Genomic DNA, 23,809 nt, shown 5'->3' on the forward strand with positions numbered 1-23,809 from the left:
ACTTTTCCAGGCCTCAGAGTATGCTACAGTCTTGAGGACTCCAACTTTAAGCAGATGTCTACATTCCCCAAAGAGACTGGATGCCAGCCCAGCATAGCCAGAGCACAATGCACTCTGGCCACATCCCCTCCCCACACCCAAGTTTCCCCTATATCAAAGCCAAGCTAGCAAGTAGTAGAGGGGTTGCGTATACCAGCTCTGCAACCACCAGTTGCAAGCTCTCCAAGGCTAGCTGAGAATTCTGCCAGATCCAGCTAGCAGAGAATTTTAAGGATCTTCTTACACTGCTCATACAGTGTAAAGGGGCCATATAACACAAAGGAGAATCTAGCACAAAATATTTTGATTTGTATTTGTTGGTTAAAGATTATTAGAAATATATTTGATGATATTTTCAGTAAATTGCTGCAGTTATAACTTATGGTCTTATATATCTGATATTAAACATAAAGTATGACTACTAGCTTCAGAATCCTAACACACATACTACTTAACCTGCCATATGACTATCCAGGAGTGCTGGTAACACTGTCCTTAGAGTACAACATTCCTGTCCTAAGCAGGAGAAAGAAAGAGAGAAAGCCTTAGTAGCTATGATACCCAATACAGCAACTCAGATGCACACAACTAATAAAGAGCCTGTGTAGATGAAGGTGCCAAAGACGTCATAAAAATTTACAGTATGAATTCCAACACTGTGCACAGAGCAGAAGTAATCCATAGTCTATTATTTACACATATATATACACCAATAGGTAATATATGTGTCTACTTTTTCAATCCAGTTGTCAGCAATTTGGAATACATTACATTTTCAGAGTTACTTTAATAATATTGCATGTCATGTACATTTGATGATAGGAAGTGGTGAGATAAACGGTGCAATGTTTACCACATATCTATTTAAAAAGCAAACAAAATAAAAAACAAAAACACAAGGCCAAGGCCAAAAATAAATGAAGAAAAGTGACTGATGCTAGGGAATGTTGAATTAAAAGAGCAGTATGGATTCAGAAGTGTATATTGGTATCAAATGTTTATATTTGACAGTCTAGCCATCACATGGAGCAGCCACTTGCATCACAAAAGCCAGATGGAAAGAACATTGGTTTCTGTCCAAAGGATCATATGAGAAGTTTTTGCAGTGGAGAGATACTGACAAGTCACACAGCTGAAAGTGCACAGTGGAACTCTATAGTTGCAGTCATGACCAAAGCATCATTTGTTTAGTTTTGAAACCAGATATTTTAGAAACATAAAATGAAATTAATTGAAGCATGTGTCTCCCGACAACTCTTCAGTCCCAGCCATCAGAGTCATCCCGACAGTGGCCAGTGGGCCACATCCAGAGGCGGAAGTAAGCCAGTCCAGTCCGGGGTACGGGCAAGAGCCAGTATGCCACGCTGGACCGGACCGGCTTCCCCCAGCGGGGATTTAAAGGGCCCGGTGCTCCGGCCACTGCGGGGAGCCCCAGGCCCTTTAAATCACCTTCAGAGCTCCAGGAGCGGGGCTTGGGTGGCGCTTTAAAGGGCCCGGGGCTCCCCGCAGTGGCTCAGGCGGGGATTTAAAAGGCCTGGGACTCTGGCCGCTGCAGGGAGCCCATGGTCCTTTAAAGCACCACTGGAGCTCTGGCAGCGGGGCTCGGGCCCTTTAAATCCTCACCTGAGCCCGAATGCCGGAGCCCCAGGTCGCTGGCAGCTGGGCTCCAGCAGGGATTTAAAATGCCCGGAGCTCTGAGGCGGCCGGAGCCCCGGGCCCTTTAATTCACCCTGGGGCTCCCGGCCACCTCTGCAGCAGGGTGATTTAAAGGCCCCAGAGCTCCAAGCCAGAGCCCTGAGGCCTTTAAATCGCCTCTTCCAGTTGAGGCCATGCCCCCACTCAGCGTACTGGTAAATCCTTTAAGTTATTTTCACCCCTGGCCACATCCGGCCCGTCAGATCGTTAATCTGGCCCTCACCTCCCGCCGGGGTCGGGATTTGTCCTGCTCCGGAGCTCCAGCCAGGGAGCAGGGTCTGGGGCTTGCCCCGCTCCATGCAACTCCCAGAAAGCAGCCAGCATGACCCTTCTCCAAGCTCGACCCTCCTCCGGCTCCTACATAGTATGCAGGGGCGTGGCCAGACAGCTCTTCACGCTGCCCTGTCCACAGGTGCCACCCCCACAGCTCCCATTGACCACGGTTCCCGGCCAATGGGAGCTGCAGGGGTGGCACCTGCGAACAGGGCAGCACGCAGAGCCACCTGGCTGCGCCGCTGAGCCGGAAGGGGGACATGCTTCCGGGAGCTGCTTGCAGTAAGCACCCGGAGCCTGCACCTCTGAGCCCCCCAGCCCTTCCTCCCCAATCCCCTGCCACAGCCCTGATCTCTCTTCCGCCCTCTAAACCTCTTGATCCCAGCCCAGATCCCCCTCTTGTACCCCAAACCCCTCATCCCCAGCCCCACCCCAAAGCCCATACCCCCAGCTGGAGCCCTCATCCCCTCCCGCACCCCTACCCCTAATTTTTTGAGCATTCATAGCCCGATACCCCAATGTGGCCCTCAGGCCAAAAAGTTTGCTCATCCCTGGTCTAGGTCCTTGATTAATCAAGGAGTTCATTTCATTCTCACTTAAAATAGATATTTAGATATCCACTGCTGGCAGTGAGACTACACAGAAGAGTATCATTTATTTTCATTCCTTGTACTGTTGTGATTCAAGAACCACATATGGAAGGCATCCCATTGTGATTGCACTGCTTTCTGAGTAGGATTGTACTAAATTAAAAAGTGGGAGGAGGGAAGTATCAGATTTTCTAGTGGGGAAAAGCTGGTAGCTATACCAATAGCCATAAATCAGGTTCAGACTCCATTACGAAGAGAAGAACTAGCAATGAAAATAACCGGAGGAAAAGCATGGCTTGTAAAGACCATCGATTTTTATTAGAGATGTTTGTCTTAATCACTGTGGGCCCCCAGTACATTTAGTTTTAGGGTGTAGGGTTTTTTTTAGGGTAAATGTTGCCATAACTGTTTATTACCAGTGTATATTGGCTCTACAGTAGCCCTAGTGTCTTGGTGTTGTGCAGTCATATAAACAGAGGGGGAAAAAATGCACACAGATGGACTTCTCACATGAAGTCCAATGGGCCAAAACATTCAGCTAAAAGAAACGGAGTACTTGTGGCACCTTAGACACTAGTACTCCTTTTCTTTTTGCTGACACAGATTAACATGGCTGCTACTCTGAAACCTACATTCAGCTAGAAATTAAGGTAATTAAAAATGCTATTTATTTAGGCCAAACATAGCAGTAGCTGTGGGTTCTAGGTAGAAGAGTTTCCAATTTAACTGTGGAACAAAATGAGTTACTACAGCGATAGCACCACAGAAAAACCTAGAATACACAGATCATCATCTAAACCAAAGACCCCACTCCTACTCCCACTGAAGACAGCGTCAAAGGTCCTACTGACCTCCAAGGAACAAAACTGGGCCTTTAGTGTGGGCAACTGTTTTGCACTGCTATCCACAGATCCAAGCTCCAAAATGATACTTCACAGATTTTAGCAGTAGCAAAAAAAAAAACAAAAAAAAACAACCCCACAAAATCATCTCTAGCAGCTGGTGACTAGCACATTTAAAAAAAAAAAATATATATATATATAGGGTAACGATTACAATTTAAGAGTAGAAATATAACCAATGCAATCAAATAGAAAGGAAAATTCATCTGTAGCACAGAACATTTTGCTACTTTAATATATTATACAGAAGTTGAACAAGAAAAACCAATAATAATCAGGCTTTTCCAGGACGTAAGAGAGATATTAGGTCATATGGTTTTTGTTACAGGAGTCAAAGAAGCCTTTGAGGATAGAAGAGGTCTTTAATTTTTTTAATCTATCTGAATTGCTATCTTAAGTGTATTAAGTCCAGCTTATGTGAAAGCTTTTCTTTTCAATCTTGTCTGACCTGAAATGGAAAGGCTCCAAAACTCTCCAACCCTATGATCTCGGTTTATACTAAACCTCCTGTCTAAATTGTCCTCTATAGTTCTCCCCCAGTCCTTATAAAGAATATGCTATTGTGCAACAGTGCTGTATTTATTCAAGGAAAATGTCAACCAGATTGTGAGAAACAATTGATGGAAATAAATATGATGACCTTTGATATTCAGCATTATAAATGTGCTCAGGATCTCTAGAGTAAAAGCCATACGTCTCAGAACCAGGACTCCATAAATTAGGACAAAAACATCTAGCCTGGGCAATTTGGCCACAGAAGAAAATCTATTAATGACAATGTGTTTCTCAAACCCAGCACCACCCCTTTCTTTGTTTTGTGCTTTCTGATTTCTTAAAAAAAAAAAAAAAAAAAAAACCCCAGACAGTCTTAAATAAGTACATAAGCAGAACCACTGAATACAACAGCAACTGTGCCTCCTAACTCCAAGGCTGAATTTAGCCCAAGCTATTTAAAAATTAACTCACAAAACCCCTAGCCTGGCTTCATTCAGAGTTTCAACAACAACAGGGTTTTTACAATCAAATCCTTTACATGGGCACACTGCCAATCCAGGGCATTTCTTTCATTATGTTTTTTCTTAAATTCTTAATTTCAATACAAATGGTTAATTCCTTATCACTAAACTTATATAAAGTTCAACAGTATGAACGCTCCCTTCAGTCTCTCACTCGTGCTGCTTGTCTTTCTCATATACACACAAGGGAGGTGAGGTAATATCTGTGTAAGCTCAAAAGCTTGTCTCTTTCACCAACAGAAGTTGGTCCAATTAAAAAAAAAAAAAATTACCTCACCCACCTTGTGTCTCTAATATCCTGGGACCAACATCGCTAAAACAACACTGCATATACACAAAGGCTCTCTTTAAGTGTCCAAAGAAAGATAAGTAGTAATTTCTCTCTCATTCACTAGATAAAATGACAAGAGCTAAAGCTAGTTTCTGTTCATTGCAAAATGTTTTAAGGCTTTCCTCATGGACTACATTAAAACATTTTGGATCGTCAGTTCTTTCTAGAACTGCACGGTCTTTGGGAAAGTCTTTGTATCTACCACTGTTCTGACACAGGACCTAACGCAATGAAGCCCAGGACTCTGATTGGGGCCTCTAGGTGCAGCTTAATAACTAATAATATTCCTATAAAGTGTGATTCACTGCCCATTGAAGTCAATCCCCGATTTCAATGTGCAAATTGGATCAGGCCACTAGAGTAGGTTGGCAGGAATTCCTAATACACCACTAACTTTAACCATTCGGTAAAACTCGACTAATAAGCATTTAAATAACTGTTCACTGGTGACTTGAAACTAGTGGGAGAATTAACTGAATTAGCACAAGAACAAAGAGGAAAGTCTCTTTCTCAGTTTCCCTCTGTTACTAGGAAGGCATTCTATAAAATTTTAACATATAGTAAAAGTCTACCTGGGATTTTTTAAAAAAGAAAAGGAGTACTTGTGGCACCTAAGATACTAACAAATTTATTAGAGCATAAGCTTTCGTGAGCTACAGCTCACTTCATCGAATGCATACAGTGGAAAATATAGTGGGGAGATTTTATATACAAAGAGATCATGAAACAATGGGTGTTACCATACAGACTGTAACAAGAGTGATCAGGAAAGGTGAGCTACTACCAGCAGGAGAGCCGGGGGGTGGGGTGGGGTGGGGGGCTGGGCTGAGCTTTGTTGCAAGGATAGGCAACAAAGCCCGTTGCCAACTGTGTCCACATATCTATTCAGGGGACACCATCATAGGGCCTAATGATGTCAGCCACACCATCAGAGGCTCGTTCACCGGCGCATCTACCAGTATGATATATGCCATCATGTGCCAGCAATGCCCCCCTGCCATGTACATTGGCCAAACTGGACAGTATCTACATAAAGAATAAATGGACACAAATCAGACGTCAAGAATTATAACATTCAAACACCAGTCGGAGAACACTTCAATCTCTTTGGTCACTCGATTACAGACCTAAAAGTGGCAATTCTTCAACAACAAAAAAAACTCCAGCAAGAGACTGCTGAATTGGAATTAATTTGCAAACTGGATACTATTAACTTAGGCTTGAATAAAGACTGGGAGTGGATGTGTCATTATACAAAGTAAAACTATTTCCCCTTGTTTATTTCCCCTCCTACTGTTCTTGTAAACTGCTGGAAATGGCCCACCTTGATTATCGCTACAAAAGGTACCCCCCGCCCCCCCCGATAATAGCTCACCTTTCCTGATCACTCTTGTTACAGTCTGTCTGGTAACACCCACTCTTTCATGTTCTCTGTGTATATAAAATCTCCCCACTATATTTTCCACTGTATGCATCCGACGAAGTGAGCTGTAGCTCATGAAAGCTTATGCTTTAATAAATTTGTTTCTCTCTAACCGTGCCACAAGTACTCCTTTTTGTTTTACGGATACAGACTAACACTGCTGCTACTCTGAAACCTGGGATTTTTTTTAAAACCATTTCTTTCACATCTCTGAAAGACAGAGCAATAAAGCAGCACATTATAGTGCACCAGATTCTCTGAAGTAAATGAGATATCTCCAGAAAGAAAGTTCAAAAAGAAAATCTTTATCACTATTCTTAAAATTTCCCTCTAAAAACACTCTAATGTAGCAAAGTTCCTCTAATTTACTCTTTGACAGACCTCTCAATTAAAATCGGAGCCAGAATGATGCTTATTTTTCAGAATGCTCATGTTTTCTCTCTGTGTTATTTTATGGAATGAATAACCACTTCTTTTTTAGGAATGATCAATTTTTTTCTTTCATGAGCCCTCTTTGTTTCATAATTAATGTAAATGAGAAAAGAACAGGGTTGTGTTTTGTTTTAAGCTAAGAGATAAATATTTTCCTTTGTCTATTGGTATTTCCTTCAGAGATTGTGCTGTACTTGGGGGAGGGGAGAGTGGTAAATACAGCTACTGCATTATGCTGGCAAAGAGCCAGAGAGCTTTCTTAGATTATGTGCAATTCACTAACACGTATGTCAATTACAGGAGGAAGTGCCAGAGGAGAATGATTGTATAAAACAGACTATTTTAAAATAAAGAACAGGATGGCTAAACCCAATTAAGTATTTATAATCCCTGCACTGCAAATGAAATTAAGGCTTTATATGTATGTATAATTATACACACACAGACATGTATTGTGTGAAGTGCTGAATGACCTCAACTTCTAAAAAAGTGCCTGGGAGTTGAGGATGCCTTGTAGTTAAGGATGTAAAGAACTGAAGGTAGTGGGATTACTTATTACTTATATACCACACCTTTGTAATGTCCTGATATCAGTCAACTTCATCCTAAAATAAACAGAGTGGGGAAGGACAGGGTCAGATTCAGGGTTGTTTGTAGAGCCTTGGCTATGGGCATTCTGACTTTCAAATGTCTGTAACTATAGCCTTAACTCTGAATTTCCAGGCTTTCAATATTACAAGATTTCAATATTCTAATAGTGTTGTTTCAGTTAATTGACATCTATTTACCTTAAGTGACATTGTGAATTTTCTTTCCCCACACACAAAGACATTTTAAAATATTTATGAGAAAACTATAAATACCAACATGGCGAACAAATATTTAATAATGGGCTCTTCAATCTACCAGAGAAAGGTATAACACGATCCCATGGCTGGAAGTTGAAGCTAGACAAATTTAGACTGGAAATAAGGTGTAAATTTTTGACAGTGAGGGTAATCAACCATGGAACAATTTACCAAGGGTTACTGTGAATTCTCCATCACTAGCAATTATTAGATCAAGATTGCATGTTTTTCTAAAAACACATACTAAAGATATGCTGCTCTGGGAATTATTTTGGGGACCTTCCAAGGTCTGTTCTACACGGGAGGTCCAACCAGATGATCGCAGTGGTCCCTCCTGGCCTTAGAATCTACGTATGTATGACACTAACAAAAGATTTCCTGGGAGTTTTCCCAACCCTCCTCCCTCCAAAGAAATCTTAACACACGGATGAGTGAAGACTAGCAGACGATTCATATATTACAGCATGGAGTCTATTTTGCTTAATTACAAATGTGTTGTAGAGCCATCATAATATTCACAATGAATACTCCGCTGGTGGTGATTTGGGGCCTGATTCAGCTCTTATCGGAGTCAATGGAAAGTCATAAGAGCGCTATCCAGCTCTTTAATCTCTCAAAGCTGAAGCTGTTCAGCTGAGGGTGGGGTTTATCTTGTGGACCTTTTGTGAGCACTACAGTCCACTGGAACTTAATGAAGCATTGTGAAGTTCAAAAATCTATAGGTACTAATTCCTGCACCCTACTATCTGAAAAAAACAGTCCCACTCTCAGCTAGGCCTCATGACAAACAAATTAGAGCTTTCTAGCTCATGCTATTAGAATTATTATTGTTTATTTTTTTTAAAATTACATTTTTTTAAAAAAAAAGTCTCTCAGTTTAGCTGAACAACCTCAAACCTTCCCTCTCCCCCTAAAAATATTCTGTTATGAATAGGAAACACACATGCCAAATTTCAAGTCGAAGGGATTTTTTTCAGGTTTGAATAGATGCATAACCAGAGTTAGAATGGAAAGCAAGTTACAGCCTTATCTATATAAAGAGTAAGAACAGTGACTCCATAACACAAAATAAAAACAAGTTTTAAAGGAAAGATTCTGCTAAGATCTTACTCCTATGTTAATCAATAATAGCAAAACACTCATTGACCTCAGTAAGGAGCTGCATCCAGTGCTGAAAGATTTAAAGTGCCAGAAAGGAGAACAGTTAAAAATAAATAAATAGAGTAGCTGGACCTCCTCTCACTTTTAACACAAGCACATAAGAAAGCCACGATGGATATTATACACTACTGCCCTACACTGTAACATGCTGGGGTTTTTAATTCAGAGGAGGCAGTCTGAGTTTATTTGCCCTCTCAGTAGAGGCTAGAGTCAGTCTGTGCCTTTGTTTTGCACTTTGGGAGGCTCAGCAGACACACAGCAGAAAAGTTTTTTATTCTGGAGCCAGATTGAAATTGCTCTTTGACCATTTTGGGAGACAGCTGAATAACTGGACAGGAGGATGGTATAGTTTAGGGCTTGATACTGCTCCCACTGAATCCAATGGGAAAACTTACCAACTTCAGTGAATGCAGATCTTTATTTCAATAACATTTCATTGGTGAGGATATTGAGTAAGATGAACTGGTGTTAGTTCGAAGATGGACAAGGTTCCAGTTGTCATACATGTTTTCTCTTGATTTTGATTCTCTTGGGGTTTAACTAAAATGGTGGCAATATGGGATCCAGCAGCTAGACCCCTGTCTACATTAAATTTCCCTCTCTGGCTGAGTACCATTAAAAAAAAAAAGGGGGGGGGAGGAACATGGGGGGGGGGGAGGAGTGATTTATTTATTTTGGAGGGGTCCTGAAGAATATCCCTTTCATGAATGGGAGTTATTGTTTATACAGATGCAATCCTTTACATTTTAGTGTGCAACAGCCAGCCTCAAGAATTTATACAAAATACATCTTCACAAATGCTGAAAACACACCTGGCCAGAAATAATAAATTATTGTTTACAAGTCTAAGAAAACCTTTTTCCTATAAAACCATAAAGATGAATCCTGGAAAAAGTCATGACTGCCTACTTATAAACACTAAAGTGAAAAAAAAGCACGAGATATTAGGCCTGGTGGTAGAAGCATTTGGCACACAATAGGTATTCTGTAAACACCATGTTACCATTAATTTGTCACAGTTTCAGAAAGGATAACCACGCTAATGGGACAATATATCTGAAATTCTTTGAGTGAGATAAAGGAGTGACTCCTCTGAATCTCTTCTGAGTTTATGGGGGAGTGGCACAGCTAACACCTCTGTTGATTGTGCATCTCTTTTGGAATATGTATTGGAATACGTAAACGTGCCCCCTAAAATTGCAAGTCAGTAATGCAGCCACCAGCCAACAGTAACTAAAGATAGAAATAGGAAGATTGTGTATGCACACAGCCTCTGTTGTCTAAGGAGGCAGCATTTCACCACCTCGGAGGTAATTATGGAACCAAGATCTACATTAAATTGGCTACACATTTTCACACTTCACTGAACCAAGAGGGAAAGAGAAAGCTTTAGAGTAATTTTGTGCTGTCTCATCTCATATTTTATCTTTACATGCACCACTGGAGAAAATGAAAGTGAGAAGAGGTGGCAAAGGACCAAAACCATAGAAAATTAAGAAATGATTCTGACTCACCTATATGATAAAGACCTATCCAGTCTGTTGGGTCAACTTCTTCTTTAATATCCCAGAAAATAATGAGGTTCTGAGATTGCCCTAGGGTGTATTCATAGATACTTGCTGTCAAACTAGAGCGGCTGTCAGAGGTCACTAGATCAGTGTCACTATTGGCACGCTGTAAGTTCATGTTCTCAGGTATGGTGCCCTGAGATGCCAGACTCTGCAGGTTCTCTGGGCTCAGAGTATACCGTAGCTGAGGATTACGTCGTCGCACAAAAAGCAGATGTTCTCTGGCTGAACTTGCCATTGTGTGTGTGTCTCTCTCTCTCTCTCTCTCGTCGGTTTACATAAAAAAAAACTTCTCACTTCAGGATCTGCAAAGAACAAAGAGAGGCATGAAGTGTTAGAGCTGAAGGATATTGGATCAAGCGCCACATGTAGAGAATTTAAAGGTTTCTTGAACTGGGATTGACCCTATAGTAGTCTCATATAGATGAAATACAGCTCTTAGTTCATGAATCTACCACTACAGCCATCTAAAGACACTATTCAATACACTAGAACTGAGGCACATTGCACAAACTACTTGTGGCAGTCTTGCTGACATTCAAAATCTAACATGCACTTTGTATTAAAATTTGTATACCATGAAACAAACAAGGAGCTACTGTGCACAGACTAGAAAAAAACAGAAAAAAACAAACAAACAAAGATCCAGCAACCAAGATTTAGTACTAGCCCCGATAAATAAGTGGATTAAGTCTGACACATGCTCAGAATACACGGAGATAATAAAGTCCTCTTTTAGCTAAGCAATTACAACAGTATATCTTTGTTTAGAATAAATAGTTTCTAGTAGCATTTTATAAAGCTTTTTTTAAATTAAGGAGTCAGAAAAGTAATACAAACATTTGATAGGACTTGTATACAGCTTTAGCAAGCACACAGCACCATAGCTAAGTAATACAAAAGTTATTTTGTAATAAAAAGAATTTTTAAAAGTATAGAAGAATCTAAGAGGAAAACTATGGGTTCTAAGATTTCTCTAGATCATGCACAAATATGCCAATTCCTTGAGTGATGTATTCTAGGAGTAAGGGCTGAGGTTCAATTAGCCCATGTCACTGTATCTGCCCAATTAGCTTTGTTTCCTTTTGCCCAGGTCTAAGAATAGACACCTCACGAATTCAATGATTCCCATCGGATCTGGAATAGATAACAGAAGGAGGTCTTCTCCAGAAAGGAGGAGATGTCAACATGGCATTAACCCAGTATTTATTATTAAAAAAGCCTGCACAATTTCCAGAACTAAGCTATGCAATATTTTGCCAGTAAGAGACAGGTTACTTCAATTTCAGTCAGAGATTGTTTCCCCTTAACCCTTGGACTGAAAGGAACTGCAAGTAGGCTGTGTCAGATATTCCTTTGGTAATCATCCCTGTTCGTATATGCTCATTTACAAAATGACCAGAAGATATTATATAGGTCTACCTCCTGGGACTGACCTCTAACACACTCTGGATGGTGTTTGGATTAAACAAGGCCAAGGTATATTCTTTGCAGCACCTTACATTACCCAAAACCCAGGATTTGAAAACACATTTGATAGTTCTAAGAATTTGTAATTTCTGTAGCTTTACATTAAGTCATGTCTGTTAAAACTGCCTGGTAAATGAATAGCTAGTAAGCAAAGACAAGGGTGCCAAGTTCCATGAGCTTCTTCTCATGTCTGTCTCTCTCCATAGACAGTCTCCCTCTTCACTTTCAAATCTCTCCACATAACATACTACTTCTGTTTTGTACAATAGCAAAACATATTGTTACTGAATAACCAACCAACCAACCAACCAGAACTTTGTTTTTCAGAATGGAATGAAACACACTGTATTTATCTGGGTAAAAAGGGTTTTGTGTAAGCAAGTGATTTATCAATGCAAATGATACATATAGGTAGAGCCCTGCGCGGATATAAAATTTGTATCTGCATCTGATCCACGATCCGCAAACATCGTCCGCGGATATCCGTTAGCTTAAAATATTCCAAGTAATGTAATAAAAATGCAACAGAATAGATAATTTCAACCATGCAAGGATTATTTTCATAGTGGATACTAGCAATAAATAAGTTTCTTTCCACTGCGGAAAAGACAGTTTTACAGTTAAAATAATTTATTCCATTAGAAGAAAACTGAATGTATGCTAACAAAAAGGATCATCAATCAAACCATTAAGAATTAATGTTAAGTGGTCTAAAAGGTGCTGCACTTCCATAAGGCTGTGAACTAAAATTTGTGGTCCTTATTTTTTTAAAACCCAGACAACTACATAGTCTACCGTGCAGAGATTGTGGTGTGACTTTCTCACACTCTTTAAACAATCGCAGCCACTATGGCAAGGTATCGGACCATTTTTCAAGTTAACCATACACAAGGTCAACTGTAGCACAATTGTGTCCTCTTTGAAGGATGTCTGCTGCAAGCAGAATAGAACAGATCTCATTCATTTTAAAAACATATATTTTGAGGAAGTTTACAGATACCTGTATATTATTCTTGAGCTTTCTTCCTGGTTTCATACCTCTCGCCTTAAGCTATCATATATGGGTATTTTTATTTCCTTAAAATAACCCAAACATTTCCTGGCAGTGCTGAATGTCACCTGCTGTGATTTTCCCTGTTTCCAGGAAGTTTTTAATTTAAAATGAGGTAAAGCTCACTGGAAATGGATGATGATTGTTGGCCATCTTCCATAGTATTATAATTATGATTAGACCCACCGTATGCTAGCCCCATCAGTCAAGTCTCTTACAGCTGCATTATTAAACAAACTAACGCTAGCAGTCAAAGATGTAATTATTAAGCAAAAAAACAAAACAAAACAAAAAAAATTCACACAGCTAGAGCTCCAGTCTTTTTCACAAAGGTCTGGACTCTTATTAAAAGAGTAAGAAACTACATGATATTAGTTATAACAAAAGTAATATTTTAAATTTTTACATAGGATTTTACAAAACATCACAACACACCATCCACATGAGTATTTCTTCACTTAACACTGAAATGCAGTCACCTGTGAGGTAAAGTAAGGCAGCAATTCAACAACACTATAGGACAACAGCTGAAAAATAAATATTCCATTAAAACTCCAAAGGGTAAATGTAGAATGGGCAAATATTTATATCCACATTAGAATTTGGCTATGACTAGAACTAAACAACTTGAAACTATGACTTGAAACTCCCTCAGCACGTCCCACAAAATGACTATTTTTCAAAACCAAAAACTATTGCCAAAAGTTTTGTCAAAAAATAATTTTTAAAAGCAGAGATTTCACATTTTAAAGGGTTTTTTCCCCCACATTTCCAAATTTCTTATTTTTGTTTTTTCCTGTTTCTCCTCCCATTTTTCCTTTCATCCACAGAATGCAATGCAGTGAATGATGTGTTGGGCCCTTCCCCTCACCCCCCACTAATTTTTGGTTTTTCTTTTTTCCTTTGGCCACTTGAATTTTAAAAACCTTCCTCAATTTTGAAAAGTTTCAGAATGGCAGAATTACAGTTTCTTTTTGCTGTTCGTAGCTTTTCAAATCCTCTTCAACTTTGGAAAAAGTTACTGGAGTAGCAAAAAGTAAAATAAAATAAAAATAAAGCGAAAGAGTAAAAAGAAAACCTAGACATCATGCATTTTATTGCACTCAGTATCAAAAGGGGTAAAAGAAAAAAAGATATTTAATAACTATGTGACTTTTGTTTATGCCTTATTCAAAGATTTTATAGTTAATGGTATGAATCAACAGATTTCACTGAAATGTACATGTGAACTCTGCCTCTGACATCAACAAGGTAAAATAATTTTGTATCCATATGCATCAGTGAACGTTAGGAAAATTAAATATTTTCCTAATGGTCTACAAATAAGGGCAGGTCTACGCACTACAAACTTGCATCGGAACAGGTGCACTGAAGCAACTGCACCACTATTGCACTTCTGGTGAAGATGCTCTAAGCCGACAAGACAAAGCTCTCCTGTTGGATTAATAATTCCACCTTTGCGAGAGGCAAAAGGTATATTGGCGGGAGCAGCTCTCCTGCTGACATAATTCTGTCTACACAGGGGGGTTAAGGTCAGTACAACTACGTCACTCGGTGGTGTGGATTTTTTCACACCCGCGTGATGTAGTTATACTGAAAGAAGTGTGTAGAGTAGACCTAGCCTTGTGCATTTTCTTTTCCTGGAATGATGACCATGGGGTAACTCAGAGCAGAGGAGTAATTATTTGAAGACACAAGAGTGCTAAGTGAGCATTTACCAGCTTCATTCTGAACCACTGGAGCATCCAGCATAAAGATTAGCTAATCACAGATGTTGCTGGTCTGTTTACTGAGATGAGCTTCATTGGGTCACGTCACCTTCTCCTGATCTACCGAGGTCTTATGGATTTAAAAGCTTTCCTGGGTTAATCAGTTTACACGGAGTTGTTTTAGAAGTGTTTATATAATCAGACAGATTTTTAAAGTATCCTGTGTTTCTATACACTCCCTCCTAATGTTTGTAAGACAATGCTCTTAGAGACCATAACTCTATAAAAACAAGCTTTATGCAGGAGTTCAATGGGACTTTTCACATGTGTGTTTGTAGGATCCTGACATAAAAGCATCTACTGGTAACACCCCACCATCCCCACCCCCTACTAGTAATTAAATTGCAGATTTCACAGTGGAGCAACACCATTCTCTATGCAGACCCAGCTTTCATATGATGCAGCTGAATTCACTTTCTACTCCAACCAAATGCTAGAGGTATCATCAGTCTTGCCATCTCAACAGCTACGAGGGCTAGAAACTTATTGGTGACCCCAAGTCTTGCAATTTCTTTTTTTATTTTAATTCTTTTAATCTCATATCAGGTATTTTACGTAAGAGCCGCAGCTTTTAACAAGTGGTAACATGAGACTCAAATCCTGCCTTTTATTTTTTTTAAACGTAAGTTTCTAGCCCATGTGACAGCACAGAGAAGCTTGAAAACGTGACCCAAATGCACCTTAAAAGCCCAAAAACCAGAAGGCAAATAAAAAGAACCCAAAATATATTATTTTAAAATCTTTTGGTTTTTAAGCAAACATGATTTTGTGGGCTGACTCATTTTTCACAATACGTTTTATTTTTGAAATGAAAGCTGAAATTCTGATATAACAACATGACTCCATGAGCTGAGGCTTTAAGAAAAGAAAACAGATATTGCAAGACTCATTATAAAATTGTGAGGTGCCAACATTGTATCATAACCCTTTCCATCAAGCTTTTATATAGGGTTCATTCTTGTTACCACAGTTGGTGATTTTCCAGCTCGAACAGTTTTCTCTGGGGCTGGAGCCCCGAAGGGGAAAAATGGTGGGTACTAAGCAGCACCGGCAGCCCCCAGATCAGCACCTCCCCATCCCTCCCAGCACCTCCTGGCTGCCGCGATCAGCTGTTCCGTGGTGTGCAGGAGGCGCTAGGGGGCAGGGCACACTCGGGGACAGGGACGAGATGGGAAGAGGCAGGGTGGAACCTTGTGGGAAGAGGTACAGTGGGGGTGGGGCCTGGGGCAGAGCCAGGGGTTGAATACTCTCCAGCACATTAGAAAGTCAGTGCCTCTGATCAGGACACTGGGTTTAATTCTAAACTACCCCTTAATAATTATCCGCACTGTTCAAATATTAATAACCACACAACTTTCAAAAACTACACCAAGATTAGGTTCGTCAAAGGTTAGAATATTATTTACCATAACTAATTTACAGAGGTGTTATGATAATTTGTAAAACACTTTACATGTTCAAAGTGATATATAAAAAAGTGTTAAATATATGATTATTACAATAGATTCAATGGTACCATGTACAAACTATAGTTGCAATAAGTTCTACACTGAGTAATAACATTTCTGTTAGTTTACTTTGGTTATTTACGTGTGAGTTTGGGTCTGAATCCCAACGGCAGGAGATAACGTAACATGAATACCGCGCCTGGTTACATAGTACGCTGGCTAAATGGCACCAAGAGAGGAGATTTCAGCTCACACTATCATCGTATACTTTAAACTCCTGTACTCTCCTCAAATAAACATGGTTTATGCATAAATATTATAAAGCAGCAGTAGGGAACCTTTTTTCTATCAGGGGCCATTGACCCACAGAAAAAATCATTTGTGGGCCAAACACCCCCCAGTGGGTGAGCGGGAGATGCGGGGGCTTGGGGCTTCCCTTAGGCTCCAGGGTGGGGCTAGAAATGAGAGGTTCACGGTGTGGGAGCAGGCTCTGGGCTGGGGCAGGGGTGCGGGAAGGGGTGAAGGTTCCAGGTGGAGGTGCAGGCTCTGGGGTGGGGCTGGGGATGAGGAGTTTAGGGTGCAGGAGGGGGTTCCGACCTAAGGCAGGGGGTGGGGGTACTGGTGGAGGTTAGGGTTGCCAACTTCCGAATTGCAGAAAACCAAACACCTTTGCCCCACCCACTGCCCTGCCCCTTCCCTGAGGGCTCCGCCCCACCCCTTCCTGATCCATCCCTCATACCGTCCCTACCTCTGTTGCTTGCTCTCCCCCACCCTCTCTCACATGCTCATTTTCACTGCAAGGCCCAGACAGGCATATTTATTGTTTTGACAGATGTATTATGCTAAGTCCAGGTTTTATTTGTTACAGGACACTACAGCTGGCAGCAGAATATAGTAAAAAAAGGTAATTTAAAAAAAAATGAAATTTTACAAACCTTTTCATGATTCTTTCCCTCCCCTCATTCCATTTTTCGTAAACAGCTCCGTGTTTCTGTTCACTAAAGTTATTATAATTTTATGTGTGGAATTAGGACCACACATTATCTCAGCTGCAATGTGAGGCCCATTATCTCAGCTGCAATTAAAGGCCCATTCCTGAAACCCAAATACAAATCCATAGAGCACAACCACAGAAACGCACACCTGTCCAGATTCATGTGTACACATCTAGCACGCACTAACACATATGCTTCCACATTATTTATTATTACAATTGTTGTTTAGTGCCTAGAGACCCCAACTAAGATCAGGGCTCCAGGATGGTGGGTACTGGACATACACATAAAAAGAGACAGTCTGCAACAAAGAGTTTATAATGTAGCTAAACAAAGGTGAGGACAAATGTATGATACATTGGCTCTTCAGCCATTACTAGTTAACAACATTCACTTTTTAAGAAATAATACATTTCTTTTAGAGTTCCCTTCTCTTTTAAAAGCTTGTTATGAAATGAATACACACATATTTTAGGTCATCAGCTCTTTTGTGCGCAAGCCAGCAAAAGGAATAAAAAAGTCAAAGAGTTAGGCTGCAAATTTTATTCATACAGGCATACACACACGAGGCAATACACACACCTCCCTACACAAAAACACACAGTCTCTTACACACATACAATGCATGCATGTGCACACATTTGCCTACACAGAGACACTTTCATACACTTTTCCAGGGGCTGCCTAAATCACCCAGCCGGGAAGGGGGGAGGATAGGGAGGGAAAGAGGCCAAGGATGAGAGCAGGGTGGGGGCGGGGGGCCAGTGAAGGAGAGCACAGGGATGTGAGGGGTATGTGGAGTGAATGGGGATGCAGAAGACTACAGGTGCATGAGAATGTGGGGGGCACAGTGGTGTATAGGGATATAATGGGAATGCAGCAGTGTATGGAGGTGAATGGGGTGTAGGGCTCTGGGAGGTGGAGAGAACGGGTGGGAGAGCACTGTAAGGGGTACATGGCTGGGCAGGGCAGGTGTCGGGGGCAGGACAGGATGGGATGGAGAGGGATGCAGTGATGAGGGAATGGGGTGGGGGGGGGGGGTTGGGACAGGGAGGGATGCAGCCCCATTCCCAGCACTCAGAGACAGGGATACACATACCTCAAACTCCTGGGTGCCGGTGATTGGGCGACAGACAAACCGCAGTTCACCACGGGGCACGCACCATAGCTCGAGCCCAGCCACACAAGGAGCGTGAGGAGAAGAGGGCCGGGCAGCAGCGGGAGAGGCGAGCACCACACAACCCCTCAACAGCCCCCTGCTGAGTGCTCACAAGTCACACTAGTTCCTCCCCTGCCCTGACCCAGCCAATGGGAGCTGTGCCTGTGGGCAGGACAGCATGCAGACCCCCATGGCTGCCCCTAAGACTAGGAGCCGGACATGCCGGCTGCTTCCAGATGCAGAAGCCGCATGGCACGCTGGCTAGCAGGAAGCCTGCAAGACCCGCTGTGCAGCACGGCTGCACTGCCAACCGGACAGTCAACAGCCTAGTCAGCAGCGATGACCAGAGCCACCAGGATCCCTTTTTGACCAGGTGTTCCACTCCAAAACCAGGCCCCTGGTCACAACTAATGGGGGTGTGGGTTCTGGGAGGGAGTTAGGGTACAGCAGGGGGTTTGGGGTGCGGGCTCTTGCTGGATGGCATTTAACTGAGGCAGCTCCCAGTTGGCGGGGCAGCAGGGCTAAGGCAGGCTCCCTGCCTGCCCTGGCCCTGCGCTGCTCCTGGAAGTGGCCGCCATGTCCGGCCCCTAGGTGGAGGGGTGGCCAGGAGGCTCTGCGTAGTGCACTCTGCCCACACCCACAGGTGCCACCTCCGCAGCTCCCATTGGCTGGGAACAGCGGCCAATGGGAGCTGCGAAGCTGGCACTGGGGGCAGGGCAGTGTGCAGAGCTTCCCTGATTGCCCCTCCATCCGGAAACTGGGGCAGAGGTGCAGAGGCTCAGGGCTTCCAGCCCGTGGCGCGGAGACTTGCCATGGGCCGGGTTCCCCACCCCTGTTATAAAGCCTTGGCAACAGAGAGGACAGAAATTTGTCTGAAGCACAAAAGTCTCTGGAGGAGGAAGTCCACTGCTTTCTAGAATAATGTTATCTTCTCACAACAAACTACCAGTAGTACTGATACTGGTGGGACCAGTTAGAAAAATCTATACATGGTTGATAGATGTGATCTATAAATATTCAGAAAAGCTTTAACTTGTATTCTCTATGCATTATCCCAGAGATCGTGAGATAAAGACACAGATAAAGAATGCTGGGAAAAATAACATTATGTCCTTTAAAACTGCCAAAGTTCCTCTAATCTCGAATTCTTATTGTTCTGGTAAAACACCTGTAAGTAAAAAACAAAACGAAATCACCACCACAAATACAAACTTGGTAGTTTCTCTGATTCAGTTCATGTGCCCAAGAACTATAGGTGTTGTAAAGTCTGGACTTGAATAACAATTCCAATAAATACTGCAATTTAATCAAAATCAATTTGCAACAGACAGAAAGCTTCACTTGAAAATGAGCCCCCATCTTCAAACCAAATACTCTGCAAAAAAACCTCTAAACACATGCTTCTATATCTCACCCTTTACAACAGTTAGGTTGTTTTTAAAATTCATTAATCCATTTTACATAGAATGACACCAAGAAGTGGCAGATGATGCATCAAGGAGCTGGATATTGGAAAACATTCTACCACTGAGATATATGTGGCAGGCTGGGTAGATTTTCATTAATGAGACTTGCGTAAGGCAACCTGAATCCCATATTTATTGTCGAACAAGAAAACAAGGCTGTCCCAAAACCAGAACTGTGACAAGTGTACATGCTAGAGGTTGAGGAGAAAGGGTCACTGCTTTTGTTCCTCATGGAATAAAAACTTAATCTGAAGTTGGATGGGAACGTACTTGTGCATTTTCCCTCCCTCCAAGAGGAGCTGATGATCTTACTTGTACTTTAAAAATCCCAGGAGTACTGATTCACCAGTGCATCAAAAGAGGATGAAAATATGAATTATCCTCCCATTTCAGTTTTCTTCTAAATGCCACTAAACAGTTGCACTCCATACTGCCCTATGAGGACAACATGTATAATTTGCTGCATCAGTTGTCCTTTACGTGAAGCGTGGAATACCACTGGCTAAGAAGGACTAGAGCAGAAATTTTATTAAGTACCAGGCCAGGGTGGGCAAGTTATCTATTCGGCTATCAAGAGATCGGAGAGGGAGCAGTGTTTAGTGAAGCCAAGTCTCAGTGTGGAAATAAATTTCATACGCTTTTTATTCTAAGGCAACTGAGAAATTAGCAAGGACTAAGACCAGCTTCGTGTTTCACATTGGCTTTCAACTGAAATTAAAACCTGGGTAAAGTAGTGTCAAGGTTCCTCCCCCACTCTGAACTCTAGGGTACAGATGTGGGGACCTGCATGAAAACCTCCTAAGCTTACTTTTACCAGCTTAGCCTAAAACTTCCCCAAGGTACAAATTAATTTTATCCTTTGACCCTGGATCTCCACTGCCACCACCAAACTCTAACTGGGTTTACTGGGAAACGTAGTTTGAACACGTCTTTCCCCCCCAAAATCCTCCCAACCCTTGCACCCCACTTCCTGGGGGAGGTTTGGTAAAAATCCTCACCAATTTGCATAGGTGACCACAGACCCAAACCCTTGGATCTGAGAACAATGAAAAAGCATTCAGTTTTGTTACAAGAAGACTTTTAATAGAAGTAAAGGAATCACCTCTGTAAAATCAGGATGGTAGATACCGTACAGGGTAATTAGATTCAAAACATAGAGAATCCCTTGAGGCAAAACCTTAAGTTACAAAAAGGACACACAGACAGGAATAGTCATTCTATTCAGCACAGTTCCTTTCTCAGCCATTTAAAGAAATCATAATCTAACACATACCTAGCTAGATTACTTACTAAAAGTTCTAAGACTCCATTCCTGGTCTATCCCCGGCAAAAGCAGCATACAGACAGACATAGACCCTTTGTTTCTCTCCCTCCTCCCATCTTTTGAAAGTATCTTGTCTCCTCATTGGTCATTTTGGTCAGGTGCCAGCGAGGTTACCTTCAGCTTCTTAACCCTTTACAGGAGAGAGGATTTTTCTTCTGGCCAGGAGGGATTTTAAAGGGGTTTACCCTTTCCTTTATATTTATGACAAGTAGTATCAAAGCTGCTTATCGGGCTATCAAGGTCTTCTTAAATACTTCACAGAGGATCAGAAAGTAGGAGGATTGATTTCTTCATAAACTCCCCCTGGGACAAAATTCAGGATTATATCTAGATTTAAAACAACATCTAGGGTTTAACATAAGCTTCAATTAGTGACAGTGAAAAGGAGCAATTTGGACTAAATAGTGATTTTTTTAAAAAAATTCACCTTCATATATAAAAAAATTGATGGGGGAAGTTATCTGATTTAGTTTTCATAGCAATGGAAAGTTATACACCAATGCATTTTCCATATACAAATATTAAATAATTATAAAAAAATATGAATAAAAGGCTGGGAATCCCCAAACCAGATATATGATTGAAGAGAAAACATCAATAGAATGAACAACGAACAAAAAAACCTTTGAGTTCACATACTGCCGTCTTCATCTTAGTCATAACAGTGAATCATTTCTTGTTTATGTAGGGATCTTGTAGGCGGCTTAAGGCTGTCGGCTGGATTGCAGACTCTTCCCACAGTTGTTACTCAAAATATATTGTTAAAGGGCTGGCCCAGAGATGCAGCTGGTCATCCTCTGAACTACCATACAAACCTTCAGTATGGAAATGACTGTGAGATAAGCACTCTGGGCTGATGAACGGTGGTGGCATTGTGGAAGTGAAGATTAGCACATTTAATTTTTCACTTTCCAAAGAACAGAACAACGTCACATACAGAGTCAGCATGGAAGATGATGAGTAAAACAGCATCCTGAACCCCAGGACCAGTGAGGGTGAAGGTTCTCCATTCTCTAGAACAACTTTATCCACAATAAGGTGCTTCTGTGTTTGAACCTCATTAAGGAACATAGGTGACAGCCCTAAAGAAAATGTCTGGAGTCTCTCACTCTCTCAAACCCCACTTCCCCGCCACCAAAGGATAAGCAAATCCAAATAATTTTAGAGACAAGCAGTCACAAATAGAACACAAAGAGCAAAATACATATGCTGGCTTCTGTACTATAAAATGTTGTTTTGCTTAGTACAAAGATTTATAGGTGGAACAATAGAAATTAAGTAAAAGGGCCATGTCAGGGTATGAGTAGGGATGGCTGAAAAATGTAAACATGTTTCCATGGAAAATGCAGAAGTTGTTGTTTTTCAGTGTTTGAACCAGACCGAACTGTTTTCCTAATTTTTTTTTTTGCAATTTCTGCTCTATATTTTTTCCTAAAACATTATTGAAAATGTTACCAAAATGGTTTTTGAAAATTTTTCGTTTTGATGTTTTTGATAAAAAAAATAAAACTAGATTAGAAGAAGGGCAGAGGTTCATTGCAAAAAATGAACTTCTTAGCATCATTTCTGAAAAAAAGTTTAAAAAAATTTTTTTAATTGAAAAACAACTTTTCATTTGAAACATTACAATATTGTTTAAATATTATTTAAACCAGGCATTTTCTTTCACTTTCCCAGCAACTGCTGAAGCCAGCTGGGATAGGAAAAGTCTGGGGAGCCTCTGAATATTTTCAGCCCCACCCTCAAAATTCTGGGTCATGGCCACTATCATTGGCAGTCATTCTGCTCCTTAATAGGCTGGTGGTAGCTGCTGAGCTTCCTCCCATCTGGTGTCAAACAGGTCATCCCTGCGGCACAAAATCCCTTTCACTTCCATGTACATATTCATATTAATATACAGTACTGTAACAAATATTCATTATAAAGATTCCACTTTCATTGATTTCTAACAGCAGACAATTCCTCTTTCCCATCTCTTCTGAAGACATCTGGTTGATCTCCATGTTCCCATTCTTTGGCTGTGACTATTGCTGCAGCAATTCTCTTAGCAACCAACAATGGTGCACAGCTGTCCATGCCATTGTGCAAATTTCCTGGCACAATATCCTTTCCATACAGGCAACTCACAATCCCACATCACTCTCAGGGAAGGCTTATAATTGTCACCAGACATCTCATCCTCTTCCAGCAAAATTCATCACATGCAATGTATTTATTTGGAGGATCTAACATGTTCTTATTAAGGTGAAGCCTACATAAAGGTTTCTTTTCCCTGCAACTGTGTCTCAGAAATAAGGGAAAGAAAAGGCATATGTTCCTTTATCTCTGTCTTTGAAGTACCTGATGGCACATTTTCCAGTATTTTAACCAGACCAATTTTCAGTGTCTCAAGTACCTGAATTTCCATATTTTTAAAGAAGTTATTCTATGGTCTAATACATCTCATTATTAGGTTCTTTCCCTGATAGACAGCCTACATTTTCCCTGATTTTCAGCTGACACTTAAGCTAACACAAAATCAAATGCTTCCTATCTAACCAAGTATGTAAAAGCAAGTTATCAAGTGAAAAATGGTATCATTACTGAGATGACAAGAAAGATTAGCTATTTATAACCCCCAAGGAATTGGTTTTTCCCTGCTGTTGATCAAGCACCTTTCCACCTTGGTACAGCCATGATCTGATTCTTCTAGCCGGATATAACCTGTGACTTCCCAATCCGGTATCAAGAAATGGCCATTTTCATATTATAATGTTAAAATGCAGGGCTCACCTCTGAGATATGGAGGTTAAAGAGCTAACAGTGCAGTTGACAAGGCAAAGCAGCATTGGGATATGTCAATGGATTGC

General features: G+C 41.1%; 1 protein-coding gene across 4 annotated transcripts in view; it reads right to left on the reverse strand.

Annotated features, from left to right (window-relative positions):
- HECW2 (HECT, C2 and WW domain containing E3 ubiquitin protein ligase 2) overlaps positions 1–23,809 on the reverse strand; it is a 256,577-nt gene that overhangs the window by 161,886 nt on the left and 70,882 nt on the right. For all 4 annotated transcript variants that reach the window (XR_014713565.1, XM_084643180.1, XM_084643182.1 and 1 more), the window contains exon 2: positions 10,225–10,583. Coding sequence is in view for 3 of the 4 variants with exons in the window: in XM_084643180.1 (XP_084499306.1) it covers positions 10,225–10,516 (292 nt within the window). In the remaining variant the exon portion in view is untranslated. The remainder of the gene's footprint in view (positions 1–10,224; positions 10,584–23,809) is intronic.

Source organism: Lepidochelys olivacea (genome assembly GCF_965140295.1).
Source record: "Lepidochelys olivacea isolate rLepOli2 genome assembly, chromosome: 11".
NCBI classification, from domain to species: domain Eukaryota; kingdom Metazoa; phylum Chordata; order Testudines; family Cheloniidae; genus Lepidochelys; species Lepidochelys olivacea.